Source organism: Oncorhynchus clarkii, chromosome 18 (assembly GCF_045791955.1).
Source record: "Oncorhynchus clarkii lewisi isolate Uvic-CL-2024 chromosome 18, UVic_Ocla_1.0, whole genome shotgun sequence".
NCBI classification, from domain to species: domain Eukaryota; kingdom Metazoa; phylum Chordata; class Actinopteri; order Salmoniformes; family Salmonidae; genus Oncorhynchus; species Oncorhynchus clarkii.
The window spans coordinates 20,595,967-20,617,197 of record NC_092164.1 but is presented as its reverse complement, the minus strand read 5'-3'; the positions used below and the strand labels follow the sequence as shown (position 1 = coordinate 20,617,197).

General features: G+C 40.5%; 1 protein-coding gene across 1 annotated transcript; it reads left to right on the top strand.

Annotated features, from left to right (window-relative positions):
- Positions 1-8,483: 8,483 nt before the first annotated feature.
- LOC139372516 (SLIT and NTRK-like protein 5) lies at positions 8,484-11,928 on the top strand. The gene has a single exon (XM_071112245.1). The coding sequence runs from the start codon at positions 8,484-8,486 to the stop codon at positions 11,085-11,087; it is 2,604 nt and encodes an 867-aa protein (XP_070968346.1). The 3' UTR covers positions 11,088-11,928.
- Positions 11,929-21,231: the final 9,303 nt, after the last annotated feature.

Sequence of the window (21,231 nt, the reverse complement as noted above, 5' to 3'; positions counted from 1 at the left end):
AGTTTTCCGTATGGGCGCTCAGACCTGAAACTCTATCCCAATACCCAAGTCTCAGCAAGTCAACTCTATAAGTTTCTATTTCTGAAAATGTCAACATTGTAAACATGGGAGATTTCTATGTCCAAAGTTATGGTGAAAATATGTTGTTTGTATTGTATTGTTTTGGATTGTTTTGTGTCTTTTTTTTAACCTAGGGCCTACTGTAACTGAAGGCTATGATTGGTGAACTTTTTTCAGGTTCGCCGCTTTGTTACTCTGCATGAGAGCTCATAATTCAATTCATTCACTCGTTCATACTGTTGATACTGTGGATGCACTTATCGCTGTCGTCAGCAGCTCTCTTCATTATAGCCCCAGGTAAGTTGGCATCTTACCGATTCAACATTTTTTAAATTACCTTCCCTTAGGAACCTGGGAGGGATATAAACAAAGGAAAGCCCCCCGCGAAACCTCCCTGCTCTTTGGTGATCAATCTTAGCTGTCTGAAGAGGCAATACAGTCATTCTTCAATGTGAATCCACTCCAGAGCTATACATCTTCTCAGGCCTGATAAATGCTGAGGGTTAGATTTGATGCTTTTGATTAACGCCCGGGCATCGACAGCTAGTATCGCGCAGGAAGTAAATGTGGCAAATTAACTGCCAGAAAAATGAAAACAGAGAGTAAAGAAGTGATCTACACATTCCAGGAGCTAACTTTATTGATGTGATGTACAGTGCCTTCAGAAAGTATTCACACCCCTTGACATATTCCACATTTTGTTGTGTTACAGCCTGACTTCAAAATCGCTGCCAGCCTGGCAGCGATTACAGCTGTGAGTCTTTCTGGGCAAGTCTCTGAAAGCTTTTCACACCTGGATTATACAATATTTGCACGTACATATTTGTTTTATTCTTCAAGCTCTGTCGGGTTGGTTGATGATCATTGATAAACAGCCATTTTCATGTCTTGCCATAGATTCTCAAGCTGATTTAAGATAATTGTATGTGTGGGGTACAGAGATCAGGTAGGCATTTAAAAAATCATGTTAAATGCTATCATTGCACACATAGTGAGTCCATGCAACTTCTTATGTGACTTGTTAAGCACATCTTTACTCCTGAACTTATTTAGGCTTGCCATCACAAAGGTGTTGAATACTTATTGACTCCAAACACTTTTCATTTTTAAATAATATGTACAAATTTCTAAAAACATAATTACAATTTGACATGACGGGTTATTGTGTATAGGCAAGTGACACACAATCTCAATGTAATTTCAATTTAGCCTGTGAAACAACAGAATGTGGAATAGATCAAGGGTTGTGAATGCTTCTGAAGGTACTGTGTTTGCAACTGTTGAAATAAAATGTTATGGTACCATTCCACTGTTGAGAAACCAAAGTCAAATAAAGGCATACACTAATTTGTGGTGCATCTAGATGATCAATTACTTCTCTTTCCCTAATCAATTTCATTTGTTTTAATTGCTTTGCACTTATTGCACCAAATTATATTAATGTCATCAGAAAATATGATGTCAGGTTCATATATGTTATTGTGGGGAATATTAAACGCTATTGTGATACTTCACAAAGGCAGCTGCATGTAACATGTACCAGTCAAGAGAAGTTGGTGTTTTGATCAATGTGCTTCAATAAATGATCCTGTGAGGGTGTCCTCATAATCACAGTGATTACAATTGCAAACATCAACATTTGTGCTGATTATCTTCTGATAGGGTTGAAAACACATGACATGAATCAAAATTAATTTTTGCAATGCTATTAATAGCGCCATTCAACATACGGTCATGAAAAAAAAAGTAATAATAAAAATGGAAGTGTTCCTTTCAAGACTCCAGGGCCCTATTCCAGAAGGGGTGCATGTGAGCCTTTTTATAGCGGCCCAAAATGAAGGCAGCATTTTAGAGAACAGAAGGGCCCGAAACTCAGTGTATCTGTCGATATGTCATAGCCGTCACAGGAGGTGAATCATAGCCAAGTGTCCACAGGCTAACGGTAGAGGCCCTGTCATGGGCTGAAACGATGTAACCTCGGCTGTTGATAGTTTTTTGGGGAGTGACACAAAATCTAAACATTTTACTGCCAGCATCCTCAGCAAAAGCTGCTTGTTGTTGTTGTGTATGTGTGTGTTATTAGCCAATAGTGAGGTATACTCACCTAAGGGACCTTACATATCATTGTATGTGTGGGGTACAGAGATCAGGTAGGCATTAAAAAATCATGTTAAACACTGTCATTGCGCACATGTGACTTGTTAAGCAACAATGTGCTCCTCAACTTATTTAGGCTTGCCATAACAAAATGGTTGAATACTTATTTGACTCGAGACATTTCAGCTTTTCATTTTGAATGAATTTGTACACATTTCTAAAAAACACAATGCCAATTTGACATTCTTGGTTACTGTGTGTAAGCCAGTGACTCAAAATCTAGATGTAATCCATTTTTTAATTCAGGCTGCAGCATAACAGCATGTGAAAAAAGTCAAGGGTTGTGAATACTTCCTGTATTTGCCACTGTTGAAGGAAAATGGATGGCGCCACTCCACTGTTGAGAAAACAAAGTCACGTAAGTAAGGCATACACTCTTAATTGTGGTGCATCTAGATGATCAATTACTCTAAGCAATCCAGCTAACCCATCAATCAAATAACCAGTTAACCAAAATAGTGTTTTTTCCAGAAATTGGTAACGATTATTGAGCTGGAATTGCTGTTTGTTATTCGACAGGTGCACTGCAATTGAATCAAATGAATGTGCAGTTGCTGTAACAGTTTTGTCCCAACCCACATATCATATTTATGAATTCACCACCACGTCTCTTCGTTATCTCTATAAAACATGACATCCACATGACATTGACATTTGACGATTAATATCAGTATTTACATGAAGAACATTGTCAACATTGTCTTGAGAAATGGAGAACTATCTTTTAATATAAATCCATTCGATTGAATGTTAGTATTCTGGTCCCAAAAGGATAACTCAAGGACAACAGTGATAAGAGTCCTATATCTTTTTTTTACTTATTCTATGAGCATCAAAAATCTTGGCTCAGACTGTCTAGATGCTAAAGCTGTCAATGCAAACAGTAATGTGTGACATAGAAACACAGCACATACTGTATAATGTTCTGAGATAATCCCACATACCATTAATTACGAGCCTTGGGCACATTATCTGATCTCATTAAGCTTAGGCATTGGGCTCAATACTTTGTAGCATCACATCCCAATGACATCAGATCTTTACTCCTTGATTGGGTATGATAGTGTGTGCATAGCACAGGAGGTTGGTGGCACCTTCATTGGGGGAGGACGTGCTCGTGGTAATGTCTGGAGCAGAATAGGTGGAATGGTATATAACACATGGTTTCTATTTGTTTAATGTCATTCCATTTGCACCGTTCCAGCCATTATTATGAGCCGTCCTCCCCTCAGCAGCCTCCACTGGCATAGTCATTATTTAGTAGGTGATCATTAGGATGAGCTTTCCAGGTGAAGCTTATACAGTAGGCACCTAATTCTACAAACTGTAAGCCCACTCAGTTCATGTTGACCAAGCAGCCGTATGTGCTCCCATTTCCAATCTGTAGTGCCCTGTGTGTATAATTATTAATATTTTTGGTCTGGTAACAGGCAGGTTGGCATAGATGCATCTGCTGTAGAGTAAATACAAAGGCCTACACACACACACACACACACACACTGATTTGAATAATACTGCTACTGTTTCTTTTAAAATGATCGCATGTACACATATCTATCCCTCGCTCTCTCTCACTCTCTATCTTACTCTTTCTCTCCTTTCTCTCTCCCTCTCTCTCTTACGTGCACATACACACACACAAACCACTTGTATCTCCTCCATCAGAGGAAACCGATAATCATGTCAGGTAATTCAAAAAAATGACTGCTATTTTGATGTCATGATTCTTCTCAGGGGAGCCAGCCAAAGTGCCTTCCATTGGGAAGACACCACTGGCACCGCGCCACGCTATCACGACAACGACTTCTTTAACTGGATTTCCAACTGAGCGCCAGCGATTGTGAGATGTGTCCTTCACAACGGGCAACTTACTGTTAACGTATTGTTAATGTGATTAGCCAGCCAGAAACGTTCAGATAATTTAATGCATCTCCACGGCTAATTTGGATGCCGCCTATATGACACATCAGCTTACTGTTGTGTTTGGTCACTAAGGAGGGTATAGGAGTTGGCTTATGGATACGTAATACAATGTAGACTAAAGGGAAGATCTGTTTGTACATGCCAGCCCCCTCCATATGATAGATTTAATTATATGTATACATTGCTTGCTCAATGGCTCTCAAGGTCTAATTGGACTTTATCCCTGGCAGAGCTAACATGCATGGGGTTGCAAAGACTTATTCAAACTTAATTTGCCAATCGCCTGTCTTTGTTAGCCAATGGACAGATAAACCACAAATTTGACTGTTTGAATAGGCACCAGGCAAAAAGTTGATGAATTCAAACAGTTCAGATTCTAATCGCTTATTTCCACTAAGGACTTTCCCTAGTGTTTTACCAAAAGGGCTCAGACTTTTGTGTTGCCACCTCCACAGCCTGGCCCCAGTGTCTCACTGCGCCATGGCCTCCGTGGACCTGCTCTAACTTGTGGCCAAGTCCAGGCCATTGGTACTTTTCAGCTTTCATTTATATAGCAATGGTTAACTGTGCACATGGGTTAACACCATCTAGGGTTAACACCTTCTCACAAAGCAACTGTCTTGTTGATGCAGATGTTGTTGATTCTGCTCTACACAAGTCCTCAGTGTCAAGACCTCAGTGTCAAGTCCTCAGTGTCAAGACCTCAGTGTCAAGACTTCAGTGTCAAGTCCTCAGTGTCAAGTCCTCAGTGTCAAGACCTCAGTGTCAAGTCCTCAGTGTCAAGTCCTCAGTGGCAAGTCCTCAGTGTCAAGACCTCAGTGTCAAGTCCTCAGTGTCAAGACCTCAGTGTCAAGTCCTCAGTGGCAAGTCCTCAGTGTCAAGTCCTCAGTGTCAGCCCTAACTAACTGGAAACACAGTCCCCCCCCCCAAAAAAAAACAACAACAATAGAGCTAACATGAATATGATCACTTGCAAACCACTGGTGCTGTAATGGAAAAACCCAGTTTACCAGACCCAGATTTAGCCTAGTCTTGGACTAAAATGTACTTTTCAGGGATAATCCCCACTAAACATGCTTCTTCGTCCAGGATTAGGCTTTAATCTTCTTTTTTTTCAGGAAATCAGACCCAAATGTGTTGGTTGTTATAATTGTTGATTTAATTTAGAAATTACATGCAATTTACAATCTTGTGCACAGATTTCCTGTATGTACAGTAAATTTCCATGTCTTTAAACACTTACCCAAACCATATGGTTTAGGCATGCTTTAGATTTAAGTTAGGTGCAGGCAGTTAGCCCTACCAAAGAGAGTTTTAGCTACCCTCAACTACAACTAGGTTATACTGTATGTCTCATAGGCTGTGTTCTATGTCACTCTCTCTCTCTCTCTCTCTCTCTCACACACACACACCCTCGGGCCATCCTACGACTCCACCCACACACTGACCTTACATACATGCCACATGAACAGCACCTGTTGCCATGAGTATTTTTTCACTGGCAGCCCATTTCTGATATTTTGCCCAATTATGGGCAACAGATCTGATCTGATTGGTCAAATTATTGGCAATAAATATAATATCAAAATTGGTCTGTCTGTGTAAATGCAGCCGTATTGTCTGACAGTGTACAGTACACCCTCAAAAAAGTATGTTTCATCGCATTGTACTGCCCTCTATAGGCCTCCCTCACTCCTTCGACCCCCCCCCCCCCCTCACGAAGTACTACACAACAAATCGCATCTAAATATTGACAACATGCATGTTTTGCTCGTTATATACGTTAGGGGTGGGGATATTCATGCATATTTCAGGATTCTTTCAGCCTCCAACGAATGGAAATTAATATTGACTTTACATATTGTGTATGCTGCGCCAGCCTTGATACACGTTCCACCAGTTGAAACATTGTCAGTACAAAAAACGCATAACTGATTGCACAGAGACATAAGGAGGACATCATATTATTTCGTCAGACAATGTCGAATTAAAGTCAACTATCTAAGATGCGCATACATATTCAGTCAAATTGTGCGGTCAACGCTGAGAATTTTTGGGGGGATCTTGGGTAGATCTATTCACAACGCAATACAAGCCGTACCACTCACAAGATACAAAGGGATTCGTGCCTTTCCACGGATTCACCAGCGCTTGTGCTACAGAGGGAGATCTCGGTTGAAATGGATGTATCTGATGTTTTGCAGTTCGGTTTATTACCCTTTTTCCCATATGAAAGTATTACTTTTCCTTGATTCCAATCCACAATGAGAGACCAAGATTCGCTGTGAGAAATACAAGAACCCGTTTTTTTGTCGCGCTGATTGTCACGTTGCAGGCGTGAATGAGACAGTTTGTGCAATTCATTGCCTGGTATGTGGAGCTAAAGACCGCCGTGGCTCTACTTTGAGGATTTTACAACGGGGAAAAGATTACCATAGGACAGGATGGTAAACAGCGGAAGGTAGTTGGAATGCTTTCGCATTGACAAGGTTCAACATGGTAAGGACAGCGGATTTTCTGTCTGAGATGCAGGGCTCTATTGCTCATTTCAGGGGAAGCTATTGCTTGAGTAGGGGAGCTGTCCATGGTCCTGAAAATTATTTTCCCCCATACAGCTCTTTATCCACATACAGCCGTATTCAATTTGGTTTAGTCTAGATTAAAAACGATGAAAAGGGTGGATTTGATTAAAGTGGCAATAATATGCATCCGCGTTTACTGGTCGATATAATAAATTGACATAAATTGCATAACTTTTTTGGGGGCTACTCGGTGTCCTTCAATGTGATGAATGAATGCGCAAGTCATGAAATCATTGCAATGCCTCATATTCGTTCAGTGTAGGCCTATTTTGATGAAATTGATTAGTGGTAAATGGCCTACATAGGCTACAGACTAACTAAATATGGAATGCAATACATTCTTCATCGGTATGAATCAAATGTCCTTTCGTAAAAAAAAAAAAGCATAGCCTATTAGCTTACCATAAACTCTATGATCATATTAGGATGACTACACCCGGACCTCTAGGCCGATAGCGTTTTCTATTTTGTGGATTTTGTCACAGATATAACTTGTGTGTGTGTTTGTGTGTGTGTGTATGTGTGATTGTGCGAGTGGTGCGCGCGCGTTTGTGAGTGGGGGGAGAGAGCGAGTGAAAGGGAGAGAGAGATTATTTGAAGAAGAATTAGGAAATTCTTCAACTTCAACATATACCGGATGCGATATAAAACGTTTATTATAGTATGATTTATTCCACATCAAGATGTAAATTGTGCATGACATTCAGCAATGCTTGCAAATCCGTTTTTGCTTTTAATCAACTTGGGTCTCTTTTTTTCGCCGGAGGGATGAAGGGCTGTGACTATCCCTATGTAACAATCAGTATTTCTAACGCATGCATGATTGAGGATGAACACCTCCCATAATGACCACGACTAGCCTATTTATCATTTATTAACAAATATCTCCTGATATCTGATGATAATGATTGATACCCGGCGATTTGTATACTATTCGCAAGTCGTCGGATATGCGGGGTGAGTAGAAGATTGGTCTTTCCATGGGGTTGCTCGTATACTATGTTTAAAATAGATCTTTAAATCTAAACTAACAATGGAATTTTGTTCCATTCCATTCATGAAATGTATGTTTTAATCCTGGGTCCCGTCGATTAAACGTAAACATTGTATCAAGATTAACTCTATGCTGGAATCTTCGGGGAATATAATTTGAAATGGCAATGGATTCTGTATAAATGTCGCCGATGGCTTGCCGGTTTAGTTTGCAAGCCATTTTAATGCATCGTTAGCTTTCAAAATCCCTCAACTCCATCCTAAAGCAGCTATAATCAACCTGCTTGTTCTATTTTCAAAGAAACACACGCATAAGGCTGTACTCTTTTCCATGACATTCACCAATGTGCACTGCATGTCATCAATATTTCGCATGGGGAGTTATTTCCTTTTCGGGATATCTATACCATGTTGAGAGATGATGCTGTAGCTAAATACATAATAATGGAACTGTAATGAATGTGGCATTTTAGCTGCAACAAATGTTTTTGACATAACTATATTGTGTTTGCAACTATCTCCAGATTTCTGCTCTTTCTTTTGCACGTAAACCTCCAAATATGTATATGCTTTTAGTTATCTAAAATGCATTACAAAGTGTTGTATGTCTATATCCACAACTGTGTAGCTCTTTGTAACCACTGCATGCAGGGATGTTTCGCTTAACACAAGATGTTCATTAAACAGACAATGCCTGCCTTTCTCTTCTAGATGACACCCCATACTGGCACCATACTTCAGTGAGCTGGGGCACCTTCTCCCTTGAAAATGCATATCTGGATACTGAAAATAATCCTTCTGATCGCAGCATCTCTGACTCTGGTCGAGATGTACGACAATTACGGGGAGATCTGTAGGAATCTATGTACATGCGAGGAGAAGGAAGGGATACTGACGGTAAGCTGTGAGAACAGAGGGATTGTCAGACTGACAGAAATAAGCCCGGTGCATTTTTCAATGTACCACCTTCTGCTGACAGGGAACCTCTTAAAGAAACTGTCCCTCAACGACTTTATCAACTACACTGGGGCGACCATATTGCATTTAGGCAACAATGCTATCGACGAAGTGGAAACGGGTGCTTTCAATGGACTTCAAGGATTAAAGAGATTGCACTTGAACAACAACAAGATAGACGTCCTAAGGGATGATACATTTGTCGGCCTGGAGAGTTTGGAATACCTTCAGATTGATTACAATTACATCACCAATATAGAGCCCAATGCCCTGAGTAAATTGCATCAGCTCACAGTTCTCATTTTGAATGACAATTTGCTCTCTGCTCTGCCTACCAACATTTTCCGGAATGTTCCCTTGACACATCTGGACCTCAGGGGCAACCGTTTGAAAATGTTTCCTTACATTGGGCTCCTGGAGCACATGGACAAAGTGGTGGAATTACAACTCGAGGAGAACCCGTGGAATTGCTCATGTGAGCTCATCGCCCTGAAAGCTTGGCTGGAGAGCATATCATACACAGCTTTAGTGGGGGAGGTGGTCTGTGAGACGCCGTTCAGGCTGCATGGCAGAGACCTGGACGAGGTCTCCAAACAGGAGCTGTGCCCTCGCCGAGCAATCTCTGAATATGAAATGCGCCCCCCTCCCCCACTCAGCACCAATGGATATTTCCAAACCACTCCAGCTTCGGTGACGGCCTCAGCCACCTCATCGAATGCTTTCAAGGCGTCGTCAAGGCCTACCAAGGGCACCCGTCAATCAAACCGAACCAGGTCAAAGCCCACCTCCCGGATTCCGGCTAACCCTTACAACTATGGCCCCATCATTGCTTATCAGACCAAATCTCCTGTGCCTTTGGACTGTCCCACCACCTGTACGTGTAATCTGCAGATTGCTGATCTTGGACTAAATGTCAACTGCCAGGAGAGAAAGATTGAGAACATATCTGACCTTAAGCCCAAGCCATACAATCCCAAAAAAATGTACCTCACGGGGAATTACATTCCTGTGGTACGCAGATCGGATTTCTTGGAGGCTACCGGATTGGATTTGCTTCACCTAGGAAACAATAGGATATCCCTCATCCAAGACAGAGCTTTTGGGGATTTAACCAACCTGCGTAGGCTGTATTTAAATGGTAATCTAATCGACAGGCTTACAGCAGAGATGTTTTTTGGCCTGCAGAGTTTGCAGTATCTCTACTTAGAATACAACAAAATCCAAGAGATTGTAGGGGGCACTTTCCGGTTTGTGCCAAACCTTCAGCTGCTTTTCCTCAACAATAACCTTCTGAAAACCCTACCAGGGGGAATCTTTACTGGGCTGTCCCTCTCTAGACTTAATCTCCGCAGTAACCATTTCCAAAACCTGCCTGTAAGCGGTGTGTTAGATCAGTTAAAATTGCTGTTGCAGATAGATCTGATTGAGAACCCGTGGGATTGCTCATGTGACGTCGTCGGCATGAAGATATGGCTTGAGCAGCTCAGTGCAGGCACCGTTGTTAATGAGGTTAAATGCGAGACCCCCAAACGACACAGCGGGATTGACATGCGTTCCATTCAGTCTGAACAGCTGTGTCCAGATTACTCTGACGTAGTCGTCTCAACAGCGCCCCCCTCTGACGAGCCTCTGCCGGACAGAGCCACCACCACAGAGACTTACCAGAGATCTAACCCCACTAGCAGCGTCATCCCTCTCTCTGTCCTCATCCTCAGCCTGCTGCTCGTGTTCATCATGTCCGTCTTTGTGGCAGCGGGGCTGTTTGTGGTCGTGGTGAAAAAGCGCAAAAAGTCCCAGAGCGACCGCACCAGCACCAACAACTCTGACGTGAGCTCGTTTAACTTGCAGTACAGCCTTTACAGTAATAACCGAACCGTCCCCAAAGTCAAAGCCCCCGCAGGACACGTGTATGAGTACATCCCTCACCCTATGGGCCACATGTGCAAAAATCCCATTTACAGGTCCAGGGAAGGCAACACAGTCGAGGATTACCGTGACCTCCATGAATTGAAGGTGACTTATAGAAGTGATGTGGATGAGGAGAGGAACAGCAACATGAGGAGTCCCACTTATAGCGTGAGCACTATTGAGCCTCGCGAGGACCCCTCCCCTGCACAGAATGCTGAGCACTTCTTCAGGGGCATCATAGAGGCGGACAACCAATCCCCCTCCGGTAACAGTCTAGAATACAAGTACACTGGCCCTGTCTCGTACACGTACAACCCAAACTTTGATGTTAGACGCCAGTTCTTACACCCAGAGAGGATACGAGAAACAGTGCTTTATGGCACAGCGCCAAGTACTGTTTACGTGGAGCCCAACAGAAATGAATATTTGGAACTAAAAGCGAAACTTCAAGTCGAGCCAGACTACCTCGAAGTTCTTGAGAAACAGACCACTTTCAGTCAGTTTTGAGCAACAGATTTGTCCATATATGAAGGATTTCCCTCCTTAAAAGTACTGGCTCAATATTGAGGGTGCCTTGGCACGACACATCAACAAAATAAGCATTAAACGGGGTGTGCCAAACTCTATTATTCTTATTTCTTAATTACATGACATCGCAGGAACTGAAAGTCTCTCTCTGAACCTAACTGGACGAACACACAAGTTGTTCTACTTAACTGGTGATTTAGAATCTATTTTTATATGGTGAAGATTGAATACACATATATGTAAGTGTACAGGTAACCTTACCCAACCACATTTTCAGGAATATAACCATACATATATTGTGAATCACAGAAAAGTGTTTATAAATCACCTTCTGACGAAAGAACACTGTACGGCAGTGTCTCCATCAAACTGCGCAGGACAATTCTCTGCTTTTAGTCTGTAAGTATTTATTGGAGTGCTCTGCCATGTGTTTTCCAAACTTTTGATTCTTCATCAATACTACCTGTGTCATAACTCCAGGATCCTCTGTAAAAACCTTTATGTTTTGTAGTTCCATATCATTCACCGTAGCTCGGCATTGTAAAAGTGGCTTTTTTTGTTGTTTTGTTTTTAAAGGTGGCACACCCCCAATGTTAAAGAAAGACTGCGTCATTTAATGAAGAAGAAAAGAAGGTGTCCTTGTATGCTTTCTGCACTTTTTGGGGGGAATTGTAAGGCAAGTGGGCCTTTTAAACAGCTATCATTAGGATGATTATTATTAAAAATGAATACGTGCGTTCATTCTTAATATGTACTCTTGGTATGTTATCAAATTCATGAATAATAATTGAAGTAATAATTATGTTGTGTAATACTGATCTTTTAATGTAACACCTATTTTTATACAAGCATTCGCAATTCTCTTTCCCTCATCAATTGCATTTGTTTAAATTGCTTTGCACTTATTGCACTATATTGACCAAAATATGTTAATGTCATCAATAAATATGATGTCAGGTTCATATGCGTTCTTGTGGGGTAAATGAAAGGCTATCGTTAGATACTTCACAGAGGCAGTTGCATGTAACGTACCATTCAAGAGAAGTTGGTCTTTCAATGAGGTTTTGATCAATATGCTTAAATCAATGATCCTGTGTGGGTGCCCTCATAATCATAGTGGTTCCAACTGCAAGCATCAACATTTGTGCTGATCATCTTCTGATAGGGTTAAAAACACATTACATCACAGGCACCAAAAAATACATATGAAAGTGTTCCTTTCAAGACTCCAGGGCCCTATTCCAGAAGGGGTGCATGTGAGCCGTTTTATAGCGGCCCAAAATGAAGGCAGCATTTTAGAGAACAGAAGGGCCCGAAACTCAGTGTATCTGTCGATATGTCATGGCCGTCACAAGAGGTGAATCATAGCCAAGTGTCCACAGGCTAACGGTAGAGGCCCTGTCATGGGCTGAACCGATGTAACCTAGGCTGTTGACAGTTTTGGGGTAAATTATGTGCCAGTGTAACTCATTTGGGAGGTGACACAAAATCTAAACATTTTACTCCCGGCACCCTCAGCAAAAGCTGCATGTTGCTGTGTGTGTGTTATTAGCCAATACTGAGAATCTGACCTAGTTGCTTTACTCCTGAGCTGCAGTTGCTTGGGAAAAAATGTATTTCAGGTGTGAATCAAATTATGGCGTTAGTATAGGGACGCGTGTTCGGTGTTCGTGTGTATGTATGCAATTGTGTGTCTTTACACTAACATGTGCCTCTTTGTGATTTCATAATATACACATCTCATTTGTTAAGTGAACCTGGTGGTGGGGGGGTTTCATGCTCCTATTTTCAAGCCAGAAGCCAGCCCAAATGTTGCCATGACCCTGAGCAGGGTAGCCGAATCCTGGCTAATGGATGAATGAATTAGCCATGTCTCACTGCAGGAGGTTGACGGTAGAGCCTCTAACCTGACAAATAATGCTTTTAATAAGCCAATGGGGTACTCTGTGGGACTCCATGTGGAACGGCACAATGGTTTAATTCGCCTCCCTGGATTTGTTCACTTAGCTCATTTGGAGGGGCCAAAGGAGGGAACATCTCTGCTGTAAACCTGTTGTGCTGCAGTGCAGGGCCGAGAGGACATGTGAGGAGGACGCTCTGCCACAGCGTCATGATGATGTGAGCAATTGAGTTCAAGGAGATTTGGGTAATTGAGAAGGCAGAGATGAGATCTGACAGGCACCAATGAGTCTGATGATTGCTTTAATCATGATAGTTAATGGAATTCCTCCAGGCATGTAAAAGCGCTCAAATGTTCATCAACACATTAAGATTTCTTGTCCCTCACCTCTGTAATTACAGATCTACGTTTTTTGGGGGGGGTGTTATTCTCACCGATTGTAATGAAAGTTTTTTTATTGTCTTATTTGAATCAATATGTCTGATACTTGTCACCTGATTTGTTTTCATGGGTATCCATAAAGAAACTAGAACTTCATATTCACAGCAAGGGTAACTCCTAATTTCCATTTGACATTTTGACCTTCGACATAATGCAGTTTAGAGAACATTTAGTGTGATCAACAAAGCAGCCTATTTCTCAAGTACCTGTGGTAAAGATTCCTAAGGGATGTTGTCTGATGCTAATTCACCCGTCTCCCCAATCTATAGTTTTCCCAGACTACATGGAAAGTAGTATAATATGGTAATGAAATATGTTATAACAGTATACTGGAAAAGGACTAATAAAAGCATGTAAGTATACTCCACATTCCTGTGGTACTGAGAGGTTGAGCTGAGCTATTGCTCGTACAACTTCCTGTTAAACATGACCTGGTGATTGTTCCTCTCTGCAGGGATAAAACCAAATAAATCAAATGTGCCGTATCAAAAAAAATCTATTCTGTCTGTTAGATAGTGAAAAGTGTTTGCTGAAAGCCAGCAAGGGCCCTGGATTACTAAGAAACGGCAACAACAGTTTTCAAATGGATGCTATTTTTGTCTGTCTTCGCATAACCTTGTATTTGTGTGTGTGTTTGTGTGTGTATGTATGTTCGAGAGAGTGTGAGAGTTGTGTATGTGCATAGAAGCTCAGTGACAGTGTTTGTATGTTCGGGAGGGAGGGGGAGAGAGTCGTGTATGTGCGTAGAATGTCAGTGATTGTGTATGTGTGTGTGTCAGTGCCTCTTTCCTGTCTCCCTGTTTCCAAGCATGCTCCCACTGGGTCGCCCGGTTGTGCTTATTAGGCTCGCGTTTTGTTTGTTTGGTTATAGTGCTGCAGCCGTTGATCAGAAGCTGCAGCAACCCTGTCGTTTGATAAATGGCAACTATAGCATTACTGACTCCCCAGCCTCGTGATGTCTGGCTAAAAAAACAACAGGTTGATGTATTGCTTCCTTGAGTGTGTCAAGTCATTTAGCTGTAGCCCCTGCCCTAGCTCTGTGCGTCATTGTCTCTGAGTGGGAGGAAAGGAATGCATAAAGGGTACATCCAATGATGCAGCATACTGTAGCCGCAGTTATATTGTCTCGAATGTTACGACTGTACTGGGTGATATTGTTAGTTGACTTGAGAGCTGTTGACAGCCGTAGACATGCGAGAAGGTGCTGCTAAATTGATGTCAATGTGGCAACGGATTACGGTTTATTTTGTTTGGTGTGCTGACTGGATAGGCTGTCATTTATTTTCCTTGAAACCATGCAGGATCACACACACACACGGTCACGGTCTCACACACACACACACACACACACATACACACATGTACACACGCACGCACACACATATACGCACGCGTACACCTGCACGCACGCATGCACGCAAGCACACACACACACACACACACACACACACACACACACACACACACACACACACACACACACACACACATAACTGTGTATTGAAGATGGATTTTAGCAGAAGCTCAATATGTGACAATGTGATTTCATGCAAGACTCATGACCATAATATGGAGATTGTTTACCCTTACAGGGACAGGCTTTAAAAATGAAATTGCATATTTTGCTGCTATGTATGGGTAGAAATAGCCTATTGTCGTTGCCAAGATTAGAATTCTTAGGCCATACTGATGAGCTGGTATAAGGGAGCTGTGTGTGTTTATGCACTTCTGTGTGTGTTTTTCTGTGTGTGTTTGCTCATCAGGGTTTTTGTGTGGGTATGTGCCGGTGCTGTGTGTACAGTAGATAGTCTTTAATTGGAGTCTGATTTCCTGTAAAATTCCACCCATGTGATGTTTTTTTCTCTGTTCTCTATGGCTTTCATACACATTGAGGAGCATAATTCAGAAGCAGGCCTGATAAAGGAATTAGACTAGGCGCTTGGAGATTGACCTGATAATGAAATGGTGGGAGGTAGTAAACTAATTTCCCATTTTTGTGAGACAGACATTTTAATGTGGATCTCGAAATTGACTCTGGAATAGAGAATGTAAATGTTTTTTAAACAAACACATGAGTACGTTTAAAGGCACACAATAATATAATTATTGTGAATACTCATATTCATATAATAGTTCCATAAAAGATTTACATGCTCTGATTTCCCTAATAATCCTGTTTACATGGACGCATCTGAAATCAGGCTACCTGATGGGACTTGGATAAATGCTATAAAATCGGCAATGAAGATAAGGTACCACAGCGACCATGTCACTTTTGGGAAGCCTGAGTATGTGATTTTTTTCGCCCCCGAAATCACTCCAATTGCGCAAAAGAGGGAGGCTAGCGCTCCTGGTGCTAGCACATGCACAGATCAAATAAACCGCTGGAACTCCGATTATGGTGTTTGCATGTCCTCATAAATCTAAAGGTTTCTAAGAAATCCAGCGTTTGCTTACTTCGATTATGACCTGATTATGAATAAAGCCATACTCGGCCTTCTGCCATAATCCATTTAATCAGTTTGAATTATTAATGTGCATGTAAACATACTAAATGTTGATGTCTGGGTAAATCATTGTGAACGGACTGTAACGAGGAAAGAAAAAAAACAGTGTCTCTCTCTCCTCCTCCGTGGAATGAATCGTGTGACAGTTAGCACCCATTTGGACAACAGAGAGGGCAGAGTTGGCACTCTGTGGGTGTGCTTGTTAAAAATGGAACTTGTGGAGGATCTCTCAACAGGCCCGATGCGGCATCTACGTCAGCGTAGCTCCTTGTGCTTTCCTCCCATCAGTCGTATGCTACAGCATATGCATCAGCCAACGTCCTCCAGTCCTAAGGAATCCAATAGTTTTATTCCACATGCCGATAAAGGGCTCTGACTAGCAAGTTGTAAAGGGGTTCTTGAGTTGTTGCTTCGCTCCCCAGGCGAGTGTTCCACGTGATCACGTGATAGAAAGTGGAATATGCTATCGTCATCGCCCTTTGTTGTCCATGTCCCGGGTGGGTTGTTGGAGATCACTCGTTTCTGGCCAGTGTCTATTCCCATTGGGTGGAGCATCATGGACATATGGTGTTTGACAGAGTATAGTATAAGACCTACACTCCTAGCGAAAAGGGCTCCTAAAGGATTCTTTGCAGAGGGATAGGGTTCTACCAAGAACCGTTTTGATCTGAAGAACTCTTTTTGGAAGATGGGGGTTCTTTGTAAGTAAAAGAGAAAACCTTTTTCATCCTAACAGCTATTTTTGGAAGAAAGGGTTCTTTGATGATTTTTTTGGAAGGAAAGGAGGATTATTTGACAAGCAAGAAGAGTTCAACAAAGAACCCTTCTGAATCTGAGTCATCTTTTTTTCTTTTTAATTGTTTTCTTTCTATTAAACAGTACCTGAGCATGACTGTTTATCTCAGTTTTTAAACTAACATTAGGAATGATAGTAATCTGAAAAGTAAAAATTTGTGTGAGAATGTTTTATACTGTACCTATATTGGATTATGTGTGCATGTGACATGTGCAACGATTCCCTTAATCATTGTACATATACAGTGCTCACATAGTTGAAATCTTTGCCATGATTTCTGTCTTTCAAATTAGTATTTTCTGCGATTTTATTGAGCGGAGAGTGGAAGAATAGATAGGGGGAAAGAGTGAACCAGCAGTGTATCGTATGGTACAGAGCAAATTGGCCAGTTTTACCTAGTGTTGGTTTGTCACTGTAATATTTCTAGTTCAGGAGTTAAATTAACTTAACACTCAGTGGTGTAAAAGAACATCAGTATTGATGTTAATGACCAGAGTTAAGTGTGATTGTGTCATTTCTACTCTGTTTAGAGTAAAACACTCAAAACCATGCCTATCATTATCATATTTCCCAGCATGCTTTATTGCAGGTTGATTTTTAGAATATTTTTTTTTAGATCTGTGTTTTTTGCATTTACATTGATTAGTTGATTAATGTTATGCTACACAAAGATAAACTTACCCAATCTGTTAGTACTGTAGTTGGACTTATTGCACGTTACAGAGATAGTTGTTCCAGATAAATAACATACATTTTTCAAAACTAATACAATCTGTTAGGAGTTGGAATTATTGCACTCATTACTGAGATTGTTGTTCCAGTTTAGATGATTTAGCTACTTTAATTTCTCAATCTTCCCTACCGTGGCAGTAATTCTGAATGCAGGTTACAATGATTGGCTGGATTCCAATCGGAATTACACATCACTTTCCAAGCAAATATAATTTCACTTGCAGGCCTGATGTGGCCTGTAAACCAGGAATTTTCTAAAACCACTGTGTTAAGGGTATAACTCCGCCCCCCAAAAAATACACATTGTGATGTATGTTATGTATTGTCATAAAGGGTTTCATTTTAAAGGTTAATAAGGCTGGTGTGACCATTCATAGAGGGTTCTAGGAAGAACCGTTGAAAAGATAAAAGGATTATCGGTAGAACCCTTGATGTGGGTTACCTCAATCACCTCAACCACTGCATTCCCCAGCACATTGACTCAGTATCAGTACTCCTTGTATTGAGCCTCATTATTGTTATTTTATTGTATTACTATTTCTTTTTTGTGCACATTTTCAGACTTTTTAATTCTGCATTGGTGGGAAAGGGTTCGTAAGTAAGCATTTCACGGTAAAGTCTACACCTGTTGTATTCGGCACATGTGACAAATATAATTTGATTTGATTTGATTAGAGCGTTCTAGCAAGAACCTTTTGATGATAAGTGGGTTGTTGGTGAAATCTTTTATAGAGGGTTCTAGGAATAACTCTTCATAGAGGGTTCTAGGTAGAACCATTTGCAGGGGCTCTATGAAGAACCCTACATAGAGGGTTATATGTTGCACCCTTTGCGAAGTGTTCTACCTAGCACCAAAAAGGGTTCCACTATGAGGACAAACCAAAGAACCCCCTACTTAGCACCTTTTTTTTTTAGAAAGAGTGTATACCTACAAACTATGAAGCCGGTTTTTACATCGATGTCGCTAAAATGACTTTTTGCACCTTCGATGGTTGCAAAAGGCACACAATGCCAAGCAAATTTGGAAGGAATCAGATTTTTTTTTATTTTAAAATCCTGTCTTTTGAAGTTGTATGGGTGAAACACATTATGGTATCCCTGTTGACAACACCATCTATCAAAGTAACGTATTACAGTACATCTAATATGGTGTTAATTCTGTTACAAGAAATTAGGACCAAATAACAGCCTGAGAAATTCTCAGCTCTTTGCATGGTGTGGGTGCTATTAGGAACATATTATAAATGTGTTAGGTGTCTAGGGAGACAGTGGTGTTAAGTTTTTAAAAAATATCTATCTCGTGAAATTGAGATCTACAATGTGATTGCAACGCTATAATAGCTCAGTCCCGATGTAAGGAGATGTTTTAATGTTGCAGAAAGGGCTCAATGTGATTTGTTGGGTGAATGAGAAATGATAATGCCAATAAGCTATGAAGTGACTACATTAAACATTTTAAAACAATTGATTACCCAATGTTAAGTATAACAGATTCATAAATGCTGATATCAGCATAGCATGTACCTGTATGCATGTTCAAATGCTTCTATGCAATATTAAATGTGGCTTTATATAGCTTAACAGTTATTACACTGTAGAGTGAAATAGAAACATTTAAAGGGGCAATCTGCAGTTTCTACATCAATACAAAATACATAATAACAATGATATGTACCCATTCAATCATGAATAATATAACTTTTAAATGCCTCATGAGCTTAATTCAACTTTCATAGTGCATCAGAACACAAAATATACGCTTATTTTACTCCAATGCTTGTGAACAAGGTAAATGTAAACAACCACCATATACCACCAAAACATGGTTAAAACTATGATTTTGATATCATGGATGGTCAGTCCTTTGCTCTGTCTATGAATGTGAGAGTGGTTAGATTTCTCCAGCCCGATCCCTCAGCTTTTTACCTAAACGGTGGTGGGGAATGTACTTTGTTATTGTTTCAACTGATGATTGCTGCTTTAAGTAATAGTAGTGTGGTTTATTTCATCATATACAGTCAAATGTATTAATGACAAATATTACCATGTACAAGTAGAGGCTTCTCTATTCTGAATATGGCCTGAGCACAACTTCTTCCAAGATCTTTAGCGGAGAAATATACAATGACTTGAAGCAACAATGACTCTCTCTCTCTCTCTAAAATGTCTTCCAGTATGACAGCTGGCAATCACATTTCATACTTACTACCAAGTGTTAAACGGGAAGCCTTTCTGAGACTGTCTGCCAGCACGGGTGCTATGCAAACCTCTCACCCTAATCCATTCCTAGAGTCCCCAGACAGAATATGTGGCATAGTGAAAATCAGTGCATTTTGGTACAATTTTTTTTAGTTTTTTGTGATTATATAGTATATGTCGTGCTTACATAAATTACTCTAGAGGCCCTATTTAATCCATCCTGGTAACCAGGTCTCTGCGGTGAAAATGCATTGTTTCTTGCGCTGCAAAAATGCTCAGATAGTTTTATGTATACCCAAGGTTTTGCACTGCAATTATGCTCATATTGGTTTTGATTGCATTGTAGCTGATGTAACAGATTGGGCTGCTCTGAAACAGTAACAAATATAAGATGTATCTCAGTTCTCTCTCTTTATGGAAATAAGGTGGTTGAATCCCAGAAACCTGGTTACTAGTTTTGATTGCATATGACCCTGTTGTGTCGTAAATGCTCAAGGTAATATAGAAAACAGTATGACTACATATGGATTGTTGTAATACACAATTATTTACTTGTGTAGCTGCAAGCTGGTCTCAGAGCATTTTGTATTATTCTGTACGTAAATCCAAAACACTGGTATAGAACTCATTTAGTATGGTTAGCGTTAATTTGTGGATTCTCATCACCCATTACATATGAAATGTTACAAATAACAATTCGTATGAATCAAATCCCCCAAAAATTGTCACCATGCACATGGTTAGCAGATGTTAATGCGAGTGTAGCGAAATGCTTATTATATGTTACGAATTAGCAAAACGTACAATATGTTACAAAGTTTCTAAAAGTATGATCTGTTACGAATTCTAGCAAGGTGGCTAACATAGCTAGCTGGCTAGCATTAGCTAGCATTAGCTAGGATAGGGTCATGGTTAGGGGTCATGGTTAGGGGTTAGGGTTAAGTTTAGGACTTAGAAGGTTTAAGGTTAAGGTTAGGGGAAGTATTAGCTAAAAATGGTTAATGTTAGGGTTAGCTAACATGTTATGTAGTTGCAAAGTAACTAAAGATTTGTAATCTAAGTTGTTAAAAGTTGCTAATTAGCTAAAGTTGTCCGTGATGAGATTCGAACTCGCAAACTTTGGGTTTATACGCCTATCCATCCATCCACCTCGACCAACCACATTACTTTAATTTTGGCCTTAAGTAGCCATTTTACTTTTGTAACAATACCAAATGTAACATATCACACTAATTTGAGTGTCCTGGATTTACATTTACTATAGTATGTGTAGTCTATGAGACTAGGCTGGTACCTCTGCCAAATTCACAAATTGCTCCAATCCCATAGGATTACATTTAGACAATTTAAAGAGTGTTTAAACATTGTTTGGACGTAAGCACACATTGGAATTAGTGGTCATTTTAACATCATAAAACTTATTCAGTACATGAATGTATGTTACCTGTTTTTTATTAACTTCCATTGGCAATTTATGATCATTCATGTGAAGCAGTAGCGGACTAAGCTCCACACCAGGCTTTGTGGAATCTAGCTCTGACTCAATCG

Bases quoted from the DNA above. Each gene is read 5' to 3' on its own strand.
- LOC139372516 (XM_071112245.1), top strand. From the start codon at position 8,484: ATGCATATCTGGATACTGAAAATAATCCTTCTGATCGCAGCATCTCTG.